The sequence below is a fragment of the Semicossyphus pulcher genome, unplaced genomic scaffold (assembly GCF_022749685.1).
Source record: "Semicossyphus pulcher isolate SPU_LCO1_2020_fin unplaced genomic scaffold, fSemPul1.0.p SCAF_20, whole genome shotgun sequence".
In the NCBI taxonomy this organism is placed as follows: Eukaryota; Metazoa; Chordata; class Actinopteri; order Labriformes; family Labridae; genus Semicossyphus; species Semicossyphus pulcher.
The window spans coordinates 19942450-19962760 of record NW_027211694.1 but is presented as its reverse complement, the minus strand read 5'-3'; the positions used below and the strand labels follow the sequence as shown (position 1 = coordinate 19962760).

Genomic DNA, 20311 nt, shown 5'->3' with positions numbered 1-20311 from the left:
ATGATGTTGCTGCTGCTGGCTGACTAATTACACTCCACTTAAGCTGTTTTCCCAGGACTCCTGGTTACATGTTACGCAATGTGCTGGCACGATGAAATGCAGCAGATCTGGTGAACTATTGATCGTTCTATCACACAGTTTTCTTCTTGCTATTGATAATGTGTCTATCGCCTAGAGGTGGGCGGTACACCGGTCTCAATACCGTCACCGGTGTCACGTTCTGCCACGACATTTTGCAATACCGTCATTACCGGGATAAACACACACATTTTGGTTTAAGTGCACACACAAGGGAAATATACTTCCCGATGTTTCCCACATATAGACAACATGGGCGGGCCGCCCCGGTGTGTTAACAGCCTTTCAAGTTTATTTGGGATTTCTATATTCAAGATCTTCATCCACGATTGAATGATTACTGACAATCCTCCCCTCGCGCTGTGCACCTGCTGAGGCTACCTGTTGTGAGCAGCGCATCCACACATGCTCGTCAGAGAAACACACACATATAGAGAGAGAGAGGACTTCTTGTACGTCCGTTATAAACGTGGATCTTCTTATGCCACTATTTTAAAAACTTTCAAGTGTAGCTCTGTAGGTCCGGTGTAATTTATTACCACGTCGGTTTTCATTGTTACGACACGCAACAGCTGTGTCCCAATCCAGGGGCGTCAGGGAGTCATTCATAGCCTGAGTAGACCGTTAAAGCCGAGCTGAAATGAGACGGTCTGGTCTACGGAGGATTTCCTGTTTGCATCACCAGCTGTTCCCGCCATTACACTTGTCTCACCGAAGGCCGCTCCTGTCGCATAGCAACAGGTAGCTAGGGGGCTAGCATCACTAACGTCGAGTAAGTTTACCTATTATTTTAAAGGTAATTTGTTTCAAGGGCCGTTTCATTTATTTAAACATGTGTAACGCTCACTAAGTTTTACATTTTAAAGTGTTTTCCTCGGCTGCGTAAGAGTCCGCCATTTTGCTTGAATTGACGCGCAATGCATCTCGGGATACATTGGGCCGCGAAGAATGCACCCGATGGATCCTTCATAGCCCGGGAAAAGGAGGACACATTTGTCGGCTGCATCTGAAGGAGCCTTCAAATTGGGACAGCCTTTGACGTGCTTCTGTGACGAAGGCTGCAGCCCCTGGATTGGGACACAGCTAATGTCTTTTTAACGATGAGTCTCCCTCATGCGCAGCTCACCTGCTGCTGTGAAAACGCAATCGCAGGTGAAAAATGTTCTGTAATGTTGGCGACTTTGTAAAACGTACAGCTCATGATGAATGTCAACAGAGCAGACACAGTTTGCATGTATTATAGATGCAATATACACCACCTTTCAGGTGTTGGAAGCAATCACTGAAGCACTACAGCCGCTCAAAGATTACACTGATAAGTGGAGGAATAAGTCAGCATCTCCTATGTTTTGAGTAGAATATTCCTTTTAATTTTGTAATACCGTGATATAATACCAATACCACAATAAGCAAAAGAAATACCGTGATAAACATTTTAGGTCACATTGCCCACCCGTACTGTCGCCCTGACATGTCCTTATCCTTCTTTTTGCACTAGTTGGCTAGCCAAGTCGATGGACAGTTGGGCTGTTAGCGGCTTAACTCTCTCTGCTGCTCTGTCATAAAAGAAAGTGGTGTAGCCATATCTATCCATGAACCCTTACAGGGGTTAGAGGATTGGCGATCTCTGTTAACTCCCTGTGGTATCAGAGTTGAACAGCACATCAGTCGACAAAGAGTCTCAGGAAAGATCTGTATCTCTCTGAGCTAGCAAACTTGCTAACAGCTAGATTGATGTGTGCCAAAAGAAGTGGGTGAATGTGCCTGCACACAGAAAGGGAATCCACAGATCAAATTTAGATTTTTAGATTGCTGAGCCTTTTAAACAGTAATTCCACACACATTTGATTATAATGCATTTAAACTAAACCCCCTTGCCTTTGAGGCACAATGCAGTCACTGCACCTCTCTACAGTTTTGTTAGAGAGCTGCCTTGATATTTCCTCGTGAGCCTATTTCTGTATCCTCCATCTCCTCAGCAGCAGCCGTCAGCATGCAGACAAACAAGTGATCAGGCGTCCTGCTGGGCTGCAATTCACCATCATTTTCAGCCCAATTAGGCTTCTTTGTCTTCTTCTCTTTCTCTTTCTACGCCCACTTTAACTCGTTGCCTCTGCCAAGTTTAATAGACCGCTGCGGTTGTAGGACTTTGTTGCTGTTAGTTTGCAGGATTGATTTGACACAAAGAGTCAGCCATGTGATTATCTGTATCCTCTGTGTCCTCCTCTGCTTCTCTAACCTAAGCTGACCTGATCAGTTCAGACACATAAACAATGATAGAAGGCTACAGTGATGCATGTAAGCTGGTTTCAATGTGTCGCTAAGCTGTCATGGGTGTTTCTGCACTGCATCGCCCATCAGTATAAGAGTGTAGGAGGTACTGTGACAGACACCCTGTAATAATCAGTTGATAAAACAAGAGATGGAAATGCTTTCACAAAATTTGCACAGTTAATTTTACAACCAGGAAAGCGGGAGCAGCTAATATGTTTGCATTAGAGTGAATTTGAAACATTAGTTGAAAAGACCCCCGCTTTTGTTTTTGTAGCCGCGCCATTGTACCCAAAGTAATAGAGAAGCAATAGCATGGCAGACTGAGCAATTAAAGTCTTTAAATGCCTGTTCATTGTTAAAAAAGTTTTAACTGGGAGACGAATAATCCACAGGGATCTCCTCCTCTCCAAAACAAATAGAACCGTTACTAAGACAGGTGAAAACACTGACGAACACAGTTTCATCATCTGGTTAATGAATATAGATAAAAATGACATGACTTGAAACACTAAGAAAGCAATCTGCATGAAATATGTAAATGTCTGACTGACAGTTTATTGGAAAATTCTACTAAACATGCATCTCACAGGTAAAACACGAGGCTCGTGTAAGGCTGATGAAGGAGCTTTGTGTGTGGCTGAACTGGAGAAAAGATTTGTATTGACCAGCCAAAATGTTTTTTAACTAATAATTAAATTATCATTTGCGTACTAGTATATTCTACTCAAGTAGAAGTTACTTGACTGAAAAAAGTAGCTCACTTAAAGGAGACGTTCGCTCTTTTTAAACCTGGGTCAAAATGACTCATATGAACAAAAACTTTTTGGATCGGTCCATAGATAGCCTCCACTGTAGCCGCGATATGGCCTCAATGGCTGCAACATAATGCCCTGGGGCGATGTGCCCGATCAAAGTACGTCCACTAAAAGAGCTTGTTTTTGCCGCTGACAGGCTCGGATTGTTCCTCCAGCTGTCCGACAACATCACGGAAATGATCCCTACAAAAGATCATCCTTTTTTTAAAGAGTATGATCCTTTTTGTGTAACCAGAAACAGAAGCTCAAGGAGAAGACTCGCTCTGAAATCCTGTGGCTGGTGAGGTGTTACATGAACAGGAAAAGTTTATTTTTATAATACACACATTTTGCTGAGGTTAACTTACACATGCATCCTATGCAAAGAAATAAAATGCACTTTGTTATTTTCAAACCTGGGCCCAATGTTTACATGATTTGGTGTCAAAATGACCAGAGATGGACCTTTTGTCAAAGAGTAAGATCCTTTGTTTAACCAGAACCAGCAGTTATATAGCTCTCTTCATAGCCACCAGACTGCACTGACGAAAAAAATTAATTTTACCTCGCATAACACGGGAGTTGCTGATGGTCTACCGCTGCCCCGATCAGTCAGTTTGTTTGTGTAGTTGTGTGGTGTTTTAAAGGGTTAGTTCGGTTACGAACTAACGTGTGTTACGACGCGTAACGAGGCAGCGGTAGATCAGCAAGTCCCGTGGTCTGTGAGGTAAAATGCAGCCTGGTGGGTTTGAAAAGAGCGAGCTAACGGTCGTTTCTGGTTAAACAAAAAACTCCCTCCAGTCTGTGTCAAAGGTCGTGTTTCATCCGAACTCTCTTCCGTCTCATTCATGGGTCACTAACGTCATGTGTCGGGCTGGTAGTTGCAGCTCTCCTTATTAGCTTCGCTCGAAGTGTTTTGACGCGATGCATGTCACTTTAATCCGATTGGCCTGTTTTTGATGCGATGCATTTGATTGGCGTCTGGCCCACGTCAGTTCTTCTTTCTAGCTCGCAATATCTGTTGGTCTACTCAGTAATGTAGCGAATTACTTGACTTAATTTAAAACATACTTAAGTAAAAGTCAAATGACTGACTTTGAAAAAGCTACTTAATTACAGTAACGTGAGTACTTGTTATTCGTTACTTCCACCTCTTATCATTTGTTAATGCAGCAGTCAGCTTTTATATCTGCTTTCCTGTAATGGGTCCAAATTGTTGCGTGCAGCAGAGGTGGTGAATATCTGTCTGTCTGAAGTGAGGGGAGCTTGCAGAAACAAAAAAGCTTTTTCACATGAGCTGAAGTCACAGGCTGATGCTGCTGTCGCAATTGGAAGCCAGTTTTTATCTGCAGCTCTGCAGGTGGTGGTGGTGCTCCCCTAAGTGTGTGTGTGGGGGTGTGCTGTGTGTATGGGAGAGTGAAAACTATACAGTAGCTTGTGCTCAGATCTGCCTGCGTGTTTGTACGCAAGATTTACTGTTTGTATTTGAGGATTTTTAAGAGTGTATGGTTAAAAGTGTTTGCATGCTTTTAATTGTATGTGTGTGCATCACCTGTCACAGCTTGTAACTGTGTATTTGTCAGTCCTAGTCAGTCTGTTATCGACTAGTTCTCTATTTTTTCCACTCTTCACTGTGCGTGTGTAGGCCTGTTATCTCATGAAGTGCGTTGGACTCTATCTGTGTTTCTTCAGATCGGCAAACAAACAGCCGAGCGTGATGCAGCTCAGCATGGAGGAGGAGAGGCAGCAGCAGCAGCAGCAGCACACAAACACATGCTTCATGCTCACACGCACTAAGAAGCACTCACAGAGAACATCCCATCAGAGACTGTCCCCTCCTCCCTTCAGAGGTGTCCATCTGTTGAATATGTAGCTGGGACCCAAATGTGACTCAGAAATGTTTTACATAGCAGAAACACAGACGACAGACTGAATGCAAATGAGGGAACATTTTGGCTGCTCAAAATCAAACACTAAACTCTTCCAGTCATGAATTCCCACAGATCTGTCTGCTCGACTAAATCTCACTACTGTAATGTTTGAGCCAATCCACGTACCCCCGGAATAAAAATGACAACGCTACAAATATTTGCACTTGTCCTTAAAGCTTGACCGATATATGGGTTGGCCGATATTATTGGGCCGATATCAGCCTCTCTCCGATAAATCAATATCTTAGTATATGTTGTCGATTATGCGCCAATAAGAAAACCGACAGGCTCTCTTCAGCTCTATAGTTTGCAATAATCTCAGCTCGGTCTGCAGCACATGTAGCAGAGCAGACTGTGGTTTGTTCAAAAATTGGTTGAAAATATGTTTAATTTCCTTTTAATAAAGTTCAATACAAACAAAAAACTCCTAATACATTTTAACAGCCCAAAGATCTATGTTCATTCCAGCCTGACGATTAACTATATCGGTGGAAATATCTGTATTTGGTCAACTTTCCCCCTCTTAAATTGGTATTGATTTAAGTCTTAAAAATCCCTTATTGATTTGACTCAATGACTGTAAATAAAGATGGACGACGCGTCTCCATCTGCTCTCATTGTACGAAATTGATGCCAAAATAGCCTCCGTGATAGGCGCTGCCATCTTGCGATGGTGACATCATTTGGAGCCAGAGTTGCGCAGTAGAGATCGGCTGGTGGAGCCACCGTAGCCACTTCCACTAACCAAAACACACACTTAACTTACTGAAAAAACGGCAGCGTGTTTAACAGCAGAACAGCTTCTTGTGTTGGTCTGAGGTTAACGTTCACAGATATGGGAACTTCAGTGACTGTAATGATTGTTTTATACGTCTCCTCTCGCCGTTCCTCCTCTACTCTGCTAATCTGGAACAGATCGGCTACAGGAGCCGTATTTGTCAACAGAGCTGTCAATCATCAAATAACTAATTTAAAGTAAACTTGTCAGAAAAATTAACACTTGGACATAAATCAGCATGATAAGAAGTAACTATGATGACAGAAACCATGTTTGAGAAAAATGTATTTGACGTTTATTTTGATTTTATAGTTTGACCATCTGTTAACATGGAGGAGGCGGGCTTTATGAGCTATACTGCAGCCAGTCAGCAGGGGGCGGTAGAGAGGTTTTAGCTTCACTTTTAGGGAGCTGTCATGCTGTCTATTTTTTTATACAGTCTATGGTTTGACTACAAAGCACAAAAAGATAATCTAATGTTAAATATTCATTTAGAAAAAAACGTTTCCATGTCTGACTGCATCGTTTCATTTCCCTGTGAATGAATCAACAGGGACACAGGAGCAGATGTAACTGGTTTCAGTAGACACTCTCCCCCCTGGGCTGTTTTGAATTGGCTGTTGTGGCTGTGGTCGAGCTCGAGTTCAACAGATATTTCAGCCTGTCTGTATAACTGCTGCGTATTATTTGTTCTTTGTGCCTCCAGGACATTCTCAGAAAACGACTGCACCATGGTGGCCCCAGCCGACCCCTGCCTCAGCCCCACCAAGGGAGAGCTGGTCTACAGCAAGACAGCCAAACAGTGCCTGGAGGAGATATCAGGTACAGCAGGTCGTCACACGCGCAGCTGGCTCTGCATGTATGATGTTTCTCTGTGTGGGTGTGCGAAGTGCACATATGTTATGTTCATTAACGTTTGTCTCATGTATTGTTAGAATCTCAACCTTTATGCGCTGGTCAGGATCTTTATTTGCAGACTGCTGACCTGCCTGCTGCTCTACATGTGAGAGGAACTGTTCACTGTTGTTTTTGAGACTGTTTGGCGAACAATTAAGAAAAAAGCCGGCTGCAGGGTCTGTTGCTGTGTAAATGGAGGCTGGTTAAAGGGTAGCTGCAGGATCGGAGAGTTTTTAAAGGCTGCTGCTGTGGATAGAGCAAAGTACTGGTGCAGCTGGTTTGTGTGTGTGTGTGGCCATGGCAGTGTTTGTGTGTGTTTACTGGGGGGATCCCCGTTCCGTGCTGGTTTCGTGCAGCGAAGGGAAAAGGTCAGCGCTGACAGACGGACACAGGGAGCATCTGCGGCTTGTTGTTTGCGTCCCTGCAGTCCGCCATTATCTGTTACAATCCCAGCGCTGCATCGAAAACATGTTGTGTGACAAATGTTTAACATTATATGCACATCACTTATTGTTTTGGGCTTCACCAGAGGGATGGCTTTTGCAGTGTTTTACTTGATATATGGCTGGTTTTGTCCAAAGCATCTACATTAGCATACGGTTATTTGATCCCAGATGGAGGACTGGATGCACTTAAACCACAATGGAGCATGAAAGATGGTCGGGGTTTTAGGGTAAGAGGCTAAAATTAAATAATATATACTTTGTACATTATGTATACACAACCAAAAGCTGCTGGTTAAACTGAAATTGAACTGCCTGTTTGCAAACAGGGGAGGCTGAAAACGTCTTGATTGTCCTTTAATTACAGCCAGCGGACATCTGTGCTATTGAGCTTCTGCAGAGACTTCAGGATTGAGGGACGTTTGACCAGTTCGAAGGAGTTTGTAACCACACACTAAAATTCCTGACAAGATGCAGGATGAGATTTTAAACCAGCGAACTCGACATCAAAACATATAAACCACTGGCATAGAGCTGTTCCACTGTTTGATTGATTCTGCCAGCCGCTTTAGGGTTGCAACTCCATGATCCACTGATATTTGCTTTGCCTGAAATTCATCACATTCATAGTAAAACTGGGCGTAACTTTCTGTAAATGATTTGGATTTTAGGAGCAAGTTTCCCTTGCTTTAATTGGTGGATGTCTTAATTTAGACAAAAACTAACAGTCAAGGTCAACTTAGATGATAAATCAATCAAACGGCAAACTCACTGAAAACTAAGACGTCAGGTTCAAAGCGCCTACAAAGTCCAGCGTACAAAAACAACAGCCCCTGATTGCAGGTTTGGTTTGTCAGGCTGTCAGCGACATTCCAGACCTTCTGCTTCGGTCGCGGCTTTTCCGAAGCCCGTCATTTGAAGGATAAAATTGGACTGCAGGGCCGACCGTTCCCTTTGTTTGGAGTCCATTAAAAACACTTGCTTTTTTGTTGTCACACGTATCATGGTCGTCTCACATCCTCTGTGAGTTTTTCTCCATGGAGCTGCAGAAATGAGTCTCTGAGAGGGAAATTCAAGTGGATGCATGCCGCAATTACCACATGACAAGCCAGCTCGTTTTACATATACTGGCTGGAGGGATGCCAGATATAATGACAATACCAAAACATCAAAGCAGCATAATTAAAAAAATCTTTATTTATGTTAATTTGAAATTATTTGAATAACGAAAAGTTAAAAAACTGAGAATAAGCGAGAAATGTTTATTACTTGTTTTTTTGGAAACTCCATGAAAACAGATGTCGTTGTCTGCCTTTATTTTTAAAGAGCAGCTCCAGTCATGTTTTAAGACATATAAAATGCTCTGCTTGAAATAATAATTTGTGTCTGATATGTTTTTTTTCTTCTGCTAAATATGTTTAATTACCTCTTAAAAAGCCTCCCAAGACATCTCCTCCTTCTCCCTCATTAGAAATTCCAGAATCGGCCCCGCCCACTATTCCCATTTCCAATCGCCAACTCCGTCGCGAAAACAAAACACGTCTCTGCAGTCGTTTAGTGGCAACTTGTTGAAACTTAGCTAGCTTGAATTTTAGTTATTAGTAGTAGTAACATTAACATTGGTAGTCAGTAGTGAGTTTGATGCCGAAGTGGTTGCCATAGGTTACACATAATGATATGCATAGCGCCACCTGTTCGTTAACGGGATTGGCTCCTTAGGTTTGTGACGTCTCAAACCTGCCAATCTGAAAACGTGTTGTTCAGCCTGTCCTTCTAAAGTATAGCTTACCAAACTCACCTGTAGCCTTTAGGTTGTACAGCTTGTAGGGACATGTAGCATTTGAAGATACTCAAATGCTACATGTGGGTTCCCTCCGGGTTCTCCGGCTTCCTTATTGGTGAGTCTAAAATTGCTCGTAGGTGTGAATGTGAGCGTGAAAACTCGTCTGTCTCTATGTGTCAGCCCTGCGATTGACTGCCAATCAGTCCAGGTGTAACCACGCCTCTCGCCTGATGACAGCTGGGATAGGTTCCAGGCCTCCGCGACCCTGAACAGAATAAGCAGTGTAAATAATGGATGGATGGTTTTTTGTGTATTTATCCAGCAAAATTTGATATTAAAAAACATGCCGGCTTATGACATATATCAATACTCCCATCAATCGTTATGGTGTATTGACTTGTATAACCTTTTAGCTTAAGTTTGACAGATTCCTGGGAGGTGATAACATACAAATGTAGGCACTGACAGACCTTTGCTGTTGCAGAGTTCTAAGGGTTAAATTTTAATAAATCATAGCAGAAAATTTGCAATGAACCGAATCGCTGCAAACTAATAAGTAGATGAATTGCTCACAGTGTGAAAGATTAGCATAGACTTGATTATGGTTTGGTAACCAGGATTGAAAAATGTGCAGGAGACAGCTGTGACTAATAGTGACAGGGCTAATAACGGCAGCACTGATTGATGGGGATACGTCGGTTGTGTGCTCTCATTGTTGATCCGTGATAAGCTGTGGGCTCGCTGCTTTAGCTCCTCAAGATAGCATTTAATTAAGTCGGGCGGCCAGCGCTCTGCAGCAGGGGCTGCAAGCTTACAGGTGCACTGTCCAAACAACTCACTGTCACATTGTGAGGGAGAGACGGAGAGAGAGAAAAGCAGGGGGGAGGATAGTGCGAGGGAGGAACGATAAGGGCTGGGAAGAGGAGGGAAGTGAACAGAAAGTGAGGGAATGAGAGGGATTAGGAGGAAGAGAGGGTGATAAACACAGAGAAGCAGAGAGAGCGAGAGAGAGAGGGAGTGCTGCAGGCTGCATGCTGGAGCGAACGAGCAGACGGAGAGCTGTGTGAGCTCCGTTTGCCGGCTTCACCACCACTCCGCTGCGAGGAGAGAGGGACCGTCAGAGAGTCAGAGGGGAGGCAGGAGGAGCGTGGCAGTGAGGCGGTAATTAAAGGAGGGACAGAAGGTGGAGGGAGAGAGATAAGAGTGAATGAAAAGAGACTGTCATTTAATAGGGGAAAAGATAAAGGCAGTGTGAGCGCAGAATAGAGAGAACGTGCTGGTGAGGAAGGGAGATGTAGCGACTCGTTCATCCACGCCCCTGACTGTGGTGGAGGAAGAGAAAAGGAGCCAAAAAAGCATGAAGAGAGGAGAAGGAGTGGAGGAAATAAGCGTTAGTGTGTAGCTTAACGTCTGACCATGAGTATGGGCTGGATCAAGGATGGATCTGGATTCTACCTACATGCCTAAGAGGGAGGTTTTCTCTCCGCTCTACGCCCTGCGCTCCAGCCCTCCAAAGCCTGGACCTCAGTCTGGAGGCGTGGGACGTGGGGACACATCTCTCAGCCTCCTCCATCCTCCGTTTCCTCCTTCCCTCCATCTGCTCTCTCAGTGACAGCGCAGCCAAGATGTGAATCAGAGAACCACGCACAGGTAGATGCTTACTTTCACTCACTGAGGCACCCGAGGCGAAAACAGTAAGGGAGTGCAGTGAGGAGCCGAGATGAAGCGAGGAGCAGAGTTCTCGGTGTACCAGGGAGGCAGCCCGGCTCGGCGGCCTCCCCAGCCTCTCCCTGACAACCTCAACCTGCGGATCAAGCAGCGCTCGCTCACAAACCTGACCCTGCTCAGCGACGGCGAGCAGCGGGTGTACTCCTTTGAGCTTGATGACCCACCGCCTCGTCTCTCTCAACCGCCGAACTCTTCACAGCGGGCGGGAGGCAGCCTGCAGGGGAGCCCCAGGAAGGAGCCGGTCACAAGGGGCGGAGGTGTGCGGGGCACCAGGGCTCGATCCTTATCGCTCTCCCTCACTAAGGTGCTCTCTCAGTCTGAACACTCTCTTATCCCGGTGCCTTGGCGATGCAAAGGTGCGGGCGGGCGGCCACAGCGGGCATCATACAGCGGACATCCGCGGGCAGACCCGGTGCGGAGGTCCAGGGAGGAGGGAAGAGCGGACGAAGGGGCCAGCAGTGGGCATTCAGACGAGGAGCCGGCAGCAGGAAGGGGTGGAGGGAAGCGGGGAGGCAAAGAGAAGGACGGAGGGTACTGGGCGGAGGAGGAGGTGTCAGGGGGAGGTCCTCGCGAGGGAACGGCACAGCTGGATAAGGAGGTGATCCTAACCATGCTGGGCGACCTGGAGCAGGTGCTGCACACACAACCCCGCCCACGTAAGTCAACACAACCAGGGACGTGCAGGAAACATGAGCATGAACGTGCAAGGCATTACTTGCTACAGACACGAGCAGTTTGGAGATTACATTACTGCACTGAGAAAGGATCGCTTTGACAGAACAGCGAATAAGAAACTTTGTACGGGAAGTAAAACAACTTTTGGTTGGGTTTAAAAATGAGCATGAACATATGAGTGTCAGAAAAGTCTTCAATAAGCTGGTTGTATTTTTAATCCTCACCATATTGCTCACACTTTTAAGACGTGATTTAAAAGAAATGTACGAGACAAGCCTCACACTTATTGTCCCTTATGCAATCCATACACAAACACTCACTTACAGGGGCTGGAAATGCACCCACAAGATTCACACAAGTGGCACATTCATGCACGCAGCCAGATAAGAAGATCTCTCTTCCACGTACCCATCATTTTGTCACCTGCATCTGCAAACTGTCACAGTCTGATAATGAGGCATTCTGCTGTGTGGGTCGCATTATTAAGTGCTATACTGTGAGCATATACCCACGGATACCTCGGCGTACCTCGACAGAGCTTGGCAGGGAGTATTGCTTTGTGACTCCGGAATGAGCACCCATGTACAAACCTGTGTTTGATGTAAAAATAAAAGGGGGTTTTCAGACGGGGGAGGTTCAGCTGATAAAATAGAGCAGTCTGTTTGTATTAGAGATGATTATTGTGACTCTGCAGACAAAGATGCACAGCGCAGCAGTGAGCAGATTATCGCCGGTTTCCTTAAAGCAGGTTGAGGCATGATGCGGCACAGAGGAGAAATACCATGAGATGTGGATGATGGAGAAGCAACACCTCTACCACGGAAAAAGCTTTTATTACTCGCACCTCCCTCGCTGCCTGAGTCACACAGCCACCTGGATCAATACCTTATTATTACACCTTTCACTGTGTGTGCGTGTGTGTGTGTGTGTGTGGTTACCCATACTTGATTTGTGCATACAGGTGCTTTCCGTGTGCGCCATAGGGATCTTTCCGGATAGTCGAGAAGCAATTTACATGTTCAGAAGACGTCTTTCAACCTGTCCGAGTTGTTCTTCAAAGTATCCAGCTGCTGTTGTGGCTGCTTTTGTGTTTATAGCCTCAGGAGCTGCTGTCGATAAGTATTAACAAGCTCTCAATGTGCTGCAGCGCCTGTTAGGAAACGCATTGAGAAACAGGGCTGTGAACTTGCGTGCGTACACATCTATCAGTGTGTGTATGTGTGTGTGTTTGATAGCTGCCATAACCACATGCTGATGAGCGACAGCCAAAGCTTCATTAAGACTGATTTGCGACTGTGCTGCAACTAGAGTAGAGCTAGCTAATGGTTATGTCTAGTTGTGTGTGTGTGTTTGTGTGTGTGTGTTGGTATGCATGTGTGTGTATTACTATCAGATGAGTTGGATGTTTCCCTGTGATAGTATTCGGCTTCAGTGAGGGGCATCAGTACCAGCTAGCATGCATTATTGAACGAGAAGGGGAAAGAGTGAGCTGGCACTAAAGCACCCAATTGTATTGTGTGTGTGTGTGTCTGTGTGTGTGCGTGTGTGTGTGTGTTTGAGGGTGCATATGTGTGTATCTTTGTGGTGCAGTTTGTGTATCAACACCTCACTCCCAAATGGCAGTCATTTGCATTATGTTGTGTCAAGTCTATCTCGACCAGATTTGTATTACACCCTGCATGTGTGTGTTTCAGTGAGTGTGTGTACTCTCCCTCCTTCTTGCCCTTTTCCAAACCCCACCCACCCCCTCTCCCTCTGACCTGCTCTGAGTTTTGGCTGCTTCAAAGCTGCACCGGGCCAAGAGCTGGACAGCAGCTTGAATGCAAATGAATGCTGTGTGGTTTCTCACCTCCCTGTAATGTTGGATACTGAAGTGGAAACACAAACATGTGTATAAGCAGCCAGTTCTCACTCCCAGCTTGTCTAATACATCAGTTATGACGGTGGCTAAATGCTTGCAAATATGAAGCTCTAGGTACTCCTCCGGCGTCATCTCTGGATGCTGTTCTTTAGCTGATAGGTTGATGCGCCTTTGCAGTGAGGTGACGTAGTATGAAGAGAGCAAATGTCATTTTGGGGTGGCAGTTAGGGGTGATGGACATGTCAAACACCACGGTACTTCACACAGGGGAACGGGATTTGATTCTCATGCGAGACCAAAAGTCATTGTTGAGTTCACGCTTGAGTGCATGCTTAAATAATGACCAAAGGTTAGTTACATAACACAGGAGCTTCAGTACGTCAAACACGGTGCCCACGTTACATAACAAAGTTAGTGTGTTCGTACTTATTTGAACCAAAGCCAAAAATGTGAAATCATCCTCAGCAACTTTTATTTTGAAAATCCTCTCTATTTTGCTTATTTATTATCGCTAATTTCAAATCTTTACTTTGAAAATCTTCAAAGGCTAAATATTTGTTATCCTGCTTGATCACCTTATTTTGGGAGTCTAACCTGGCAGTGCATGTTGCTGATCGCCAATCCGAGCACTTTATTTTGAAAGCCTAATAAGACTGCTTATATATTATCCCTAAATTGGTTGCTTTATTTTGAAAGTCTAATTAGACTTTGTTTATATTATCCCTAAGTTGGTTGCTTTATTTTGAAAGTCTAACTAGACTACTGCTGTGTCCGAAACCGCATACTAACATACTGCCTACTACATACTCAAACAGTATGTACTGCATACTGCCTACTAACCTGACTGTTAGGATGCCGTTGGCATCATACTCAGAGCCGTCTTCTCCGTATCACGTGCCTTAATCGTTTACGTATGTCCGGTCTGATCTCCGGTCCATCTCTGCCATAGTAGAAGCTGAATAGCCGCAATGCATTTTGGGGCGGTTGAGTACAACCAGTGAGCTCCCGTCTCATACTCAAATACCGATCTAGTATACATCCGGGCATTTCTCGCATACACAAAATTGCATACTATGAGATGGGAACGCATGACATACTCAATTTTACGTCATGGTTAGTATGATTAGTATGATAGTATGCGGTTTCGGACACACCGTTTGTTCTTTTATATTATCCCGAACTTGGTTGCTTTATTTTGAAAGTCCAACCAGACTTAAGGACTAACGAGGCTGGCATATTTGTTTTTGCTGGCTTGAGAGCCCCGCACATGAAAAACTGGGGTACATACATGGTCATGCTTTCAGCCTAGGCCAATGACCAAGCTGCAGTATATGACAGGTTAGCAGTGAGAACATGTTGGTATAAGCAGCCATTACATTTGGGTATTAGGATTAAGCTGCACACATGTCTGCTCTTTAATCCGCACAAGGGTGCTGAGCTGGTAAATTGCATATAGATATGGTGTATAGGAAAGAATATACGTTTTCAAATTTGAAGAGGCTCACATGTGTGTTTGCATGTGTGTGTAAAGTGTTGGCTTGCCTGTTCGGTGTTGTTGCAGCTCACCTCTCCTCTGCTGTGCAGGTGCAGGTGAGAGCACTGCTCCTGTACCGCAGTGGATTGCTCACACACTCGCACACGTTACAAAAGCATAAATGCACACACACGCCTTGGGCTGCTTCTCAATGTTGCATGAAGTGTCCGTTCATGATGCAGACTCCGGGGCCAGATCTCCTCATGACACCTTATAATGGGGATGTAATTGGATCTTTCTGGAAGGGGCCCTGCCGGTGAGAGGAGCAGGGAAGACGTGAGAGAAGGAAGAAATACAGAAAAGGAAAAACTCAGAAGCTGCAACCGAACTAGAAATGACTATAGCACGCCATTCTGGGCTTCAAAGGAGAGTTTTCGTCTCTCATGAATGTCTCACTGCTATTTCAGAAGTTCTCATTCCTGACAGGAATAAATTCAGGTGCTCAGGAGTTCTGTGCATCGGCCGTGAACACACTGGGATTGTGTGTATTCCTTTTCCTTGGAAGGTTTAGAGCAGGATCATATGTGCCTCATAGATTTCTAATTACTGGCCATAGAACAGACATCTGATATTAGGTCAGAGGTGAAGAACATGTGACCTCACACAACCTGCAGTCTGTTTGCTCTGCGAAGACTAAACATGACCTCAATTATACCACACTGCTCTTTCCTCTGAGAGGTCACCACTCTATAAGGTACAGTATAATTGAGGTCACGTTTTGACTGAAATGTGAAAAGATATTTTGAAGGCAGGAACTGTATTCTTTGAGATTTCTTAAGACGATCTTCTTTAGACGATGTATACTACAACTGAGTCCTGTATCCTCAATCCTAGTAGATCTGCCCCCTTAAAGTTGATCATTTCAATCGTCACGGAGAAGACCTCAAGTCGACTTTTAGTCATTCGAATACTTTTTTTTTTTGAAGCCAGGTCATTGAACACAGCAATTCAGCAGCAGCACTGTGGCAGGGTGTCTCAAAATGTGTTATCATCCCATTATTCGCAGAGGTCTCTCAAAAACAGACAACCCAGTACTTCAAACACACATGAAACTCAGTGTCTCCCCGTCCTCAGGATGTGAGACGGTGTTTCTAGGCGCTGAACTTGTGTTAAGGTTCGGATTACTTTAGTGTTTGTTGTCACACAGGTAGCTGAATTAGCTGTATGGATCTCCTCTCACTCTGATAATTAAAGTTATAATCTCGAAGATGTCAGTTTTGTTCTTTTTGGCGGCACATATGGTGATAAACGATAATTGCGGGAGCACACTTCCCAGATATCCAAAAATTGTTGCATGTGTGACGTCCACGGTTGGCTCCGGTTGTAACTCTTGATTTTCCTGGCTGACGGTCGCTTTCCTTTTCAGACTGTTTGCTTCATCTGAGCGTCGAGTTTGTTTCTTTTTCTTTGGATTTTCACTTATTTTGGAAGTTGTATCTGTAGTCATCCATCTTTTCTTTGTTTGTTCAGCTATAGTAGATTACTGTTTACAGAGACTGGAAAAGCAGCCGCTTAGCTCCGCTTACTCTCTCTGGCAGACCAACCACTGCTGGCTAATGGAAAACGCGTCACTAACTGGGCTCCGCTTGTGATTTTTTCCACTTAATGTCGCCACAGACACCCAGTCTGTAATATTGCAAATGCAAAGGCTTTCATCAGTGGGCCATTGTGTTACTTCATTCAGTGATAGATAATGACTTAACAGACATTTATTTAAATGAAAATCTTCGAGGTTATACCTTTAAAGCCCAAAAAGAGCTAGCTGGAAATGTTTTAATTTCCGTCCGACAGCTGGTGCTTATGGAAAACTCTGATAAACATGCTTCCTGTAGGTAACACATACAGACAGACTTATTAAGGTGGATATAGGAGTTTGAAAAAAACGTAACCAAGTGTCATAGGTTCCTTTTGAAACACCAAATCCAACTCGCCTGATAAAACTCTGGGTCAAGTACAGCTCTAGTTTCTAGGGAGACATTCATAGTTTCTAGGGAGACACGAAAATGAGGCACAGTTGACCCTCTGCTATGTGTTTTATGACTCACTGGTTTGAGCACAAACACTGGGGATTATCATTCTACAGGGGAGACCCAGCCAGGACAGCTGAAGCTGCAACAATCAGCATGTAAAAAAACAGAACATGTTCTCTTTCAAAATAAAAAAAAGGGAGACTTGAATAAAATCAGTGTCAGCGTAAGAAAGGCAAATTTCAGAACATTTATTGTGCCTTGTGAGCAAATTGGCTCTAACAATGTGCTTTGTTACACAGCAGACACCAAACAGGAAGACTGCCGTCAGTGTGCAGGCTCAGCTACATACGGCCAGTGTTGTGTCAGTCTGTTTGAATTACATCTTATTTTTTAGTGTGTGTAAAAAATACAGGAACTGAAGAAATGCCAAAGACATCATCCAGAGCACATTTTGCACAGTGTGGATTTTAATTTAAATGAAATGTACACAGTGTCTGCATTTTCTGCGTCTATCTAAACGCCTTGAGGTCAACTCTGAAATTGATTTCTGTAGTCATCCAGGAGAAACTGGCTCAGCTTTTCTGCCTATTTTTATCCCCGACCTGCTTCATGTTCTGGCAAACAAACACCTCAGCTAACCCTGTTTCTGCTCCGGGCACTGAGCTGCACCATGGGAGTCGCTGGGGGCCTTTTCAAACCTCCAGCCTACCACTGCTCCCATGTGCCCCCATTGCCCCGGTCACTGTAATCACAGTAGCTTGCTGTCCGCTCAGAGCGCGGAAATCACTGCGTAGTGATGGAGCACATTCTCTTAGACCAGCATACTGTACGAGATCTGCTGGCTCATTCATGTCCTCCGTGGAGACACTTTCCGTCTGAAAGCACCTTAAAGCTGGAAATCAGTGTGACCAGCATCCATTCTGTGTCTCATGCCACTTGTTAATTACCCATTCTGAGGTACCCGCCTGCGGATGTAGGCTAGCTTGATGAGCTAAAGGAGAGCCTTAATTGGAGCAGACAGGCAGGTTCTTTGGTGTGCGCCCACAGCTCGCAGTTATGAAACGTTGCCCACTCTGTGCTTATTAACAGCACTCTTTCACAAAACGCCTGAATGAAACCAATGCTTCATGTGTAAACAAGTCGCCTGAGAAGAACATGAAACATATGATGTGCTTTCAAAGCTGTGCGCGTCTGTATGAAGACGCTGGACTGAAGTGGCAGTGATTTCCGACGTGCCTGACGGGGAAGCACAGGAGCTCTGACAGAGTTTTGCTATCGCAGGCACGACTGTGTCCCGGACTAACTGACAGAGTGCGTGGTGTCATGGCACGACATTTCTGCATCGGCCTGAAGGGAAAATGTCAGTACTGAGTAAAAATAATGTATCCGCTTTTCAGACTAAGAGAAGTGCATGTGGTGCAGCCTGACAGGCTGAGTCATTGTACAGCTTCCCAATCATCAACATGAGGTTTAGAGACGTTCACCCGTGTTGGCTGTCATCCTGATCGGCCATCATTCTGTTTCCCTGCTGAGACTCTCAGTGACAACCAACAATACTGTATGTCAGATATGTCCTCATCACTTCTTATGTTGTGTGTTGGTGCCTGTGGAGCCTTTGTGGGTGTGTGTGTGTGTGTCAGGGTTCAAACAGTACATCAGTAAATCAAATGAAATGTGTGTCTGCAGGAGAGGATCCTGAGACAAGACGCATGAGGACGGTGAAGAACATCGCTGACCTGCGGCAGAACCTGGAAGAAACCATGTCCAGTCTGCGGGGGACACAGATCAGCCACAGGTAGGCACACACATGGTATTACCTACTGGTGATAGTGCATGACTCTTGTCTCTGTTTTTGGTTTGGTTCTTGCGCATCATGACCAAAGTTATCCCAAGATGCTGTACAAAAAGAGCAGGTCTAGACCGTAGACCGTAGAGAGACTCGGCATGAATCCACCATGAGCCGCAACATTTGGCAAACAGTGGCAGAAAAACGTCCTTTTAACAGGCAGAAACGTCGAGCAGAACCAGACTCATGTTGAACAGAGATCTGCCTCGACTGGATGGGCCGAAAAGTGGGATAGAGGGAGATGCAGGATAGAGACAGGCAAACAGAGCAACCACAACAACGTATGTTCATTAGCAACTATAATGATAACTATAACTTTTAATGCCTTGGGTCGTAAAATCGATTGATCTTACTATGTGTGGGGTTTTTTTTTAAGTGAGTGAAAGGACAGCTTGTGCCAGGATTAATAGTGATAAGGTAATGTGCACTGTTCATCACTTAGACTAGCCTACAGCTAACAAGCTTGGTTGCTAAGTAATAGGTATTTTGTGGATTAAGCCAAAGTCATTCCCTTGTTATGTTATGTATTCATAATAATAAGCCAACTGCAGATATAATTAGAAACGTGTCTTGTTATAAGCCACATGTTTCACAGTAATGTCCATCCTGTCTCCGTGAACTCTACACAGCTCTGTCTCTCATTGTATTCCATAAATAAAATAGATGTATCACACTCCTGTCGAGGAGGGAAAGGGACAATTCAGGTTCGGTTTCTGACCAAGGTTGACTCAACATCCACTTCTCTTTTGCTCTTCTGTCAATTGCCTGGTTTTTATCTCTTTGCTGATCTTAACCTGTACCTACATGCACAGTATTCTCTAATGTAAAATCTCCTTCCACTTCATTTTAGCTAGGAAACGTCCAACTCACTGCAAAACTTTCCTAGTATAGGTTTAGCTCAGTTGTTCGAGCAGGCGCCCCATGTGCAGAGGCTACAGTCCTCGACGCAGCAGCCGCAGGTTCAGCTCCTGCCCTCGCCCCTTTGCTGCATGTCATCCCCCACTCTCTTCTTCCCATATTTCTTGTGTCTCTTCTGTCCTATCTAATAAAGGCCAAAAAAAAATGTGAACATAGGCTCTTACAGTCTGCACATCGCTCTTTAAACTGTATAAAAATAGTCATTCTTCTTGCTGATGGTCTAATTTGCCTTTGTAGGTCATATACACGCATCAGTATTGAATTGGGACGCTTTCATAACCAGTTAAAAGCTCCTCATGGGTTTAAGAAAAGTGATGAACACAATGAATGTGTGAATATTAATAATATGAAAGGGACAACAACAGTCTTGGAGATGCAGAAGTATAGTTATTTTTCATTCATATCCCGTGTCCACTTTTTCCCAGGCAGTCCTGCATTCAGCCCGATAACCCTCCAGTTATGAGCTGCCTACTGTCATGGCTGCAGCTGCAGCACATGCAAAATTTAGCAGCCCCTGTAACTCACTCGGTAAACACAGTCTCCTGTCACAACTTCCTTGTTCTTACATTCAGTCTGTTGTAATCTTCTTCTACTGTGGCAACTTCGTTACGGAGTCGGGAGAACAATCAGCAGGATTTTTATAAACAGTTTTAAACTTTCTGAGCTGCAGTAAATTATTCTGCACAGCTCTGCTTTAAGCCTCTGTTACCTAACTGAGACAACAGTGTAATGTAACACCTCTAATAGGATCATTAATAACTCTTAACAAAAAAAAAGTTGCCATCTGCTTCTTAGTTGGTT

The 20311-nt window shown here is 44.5% G+C and overlaps 1 protein-coding gene across 2 annotated transcripts in view; it reads left to right on the top strand.

Moving 5' to 3' along the window:
* Positions 1–20311, top strand: part of nav3 (neuron navigator 3) — a 237103-nt gene that overhangs the window by 130977 nt on the left and 85815 nt on the right. Inside the window, exons 9-10 of one of the 2 annotated variants that reach the window (XM_069671283.1) lie at positions 6562–6677; positions 18433–18541. In XM_069671283.1, coding sequence (XP_069527384.1) covers positions 6562–6677; positions 18433–18541 — 225 coding nt within the window. Of the gene's footprint in view, positions 1–6561; positions 6678–9749; positions 11363–18432; positions 18542–20311 lie in introns of those variants that run through there. The other variant, XM_069671282.1, reaches the window with a different exon arrangement.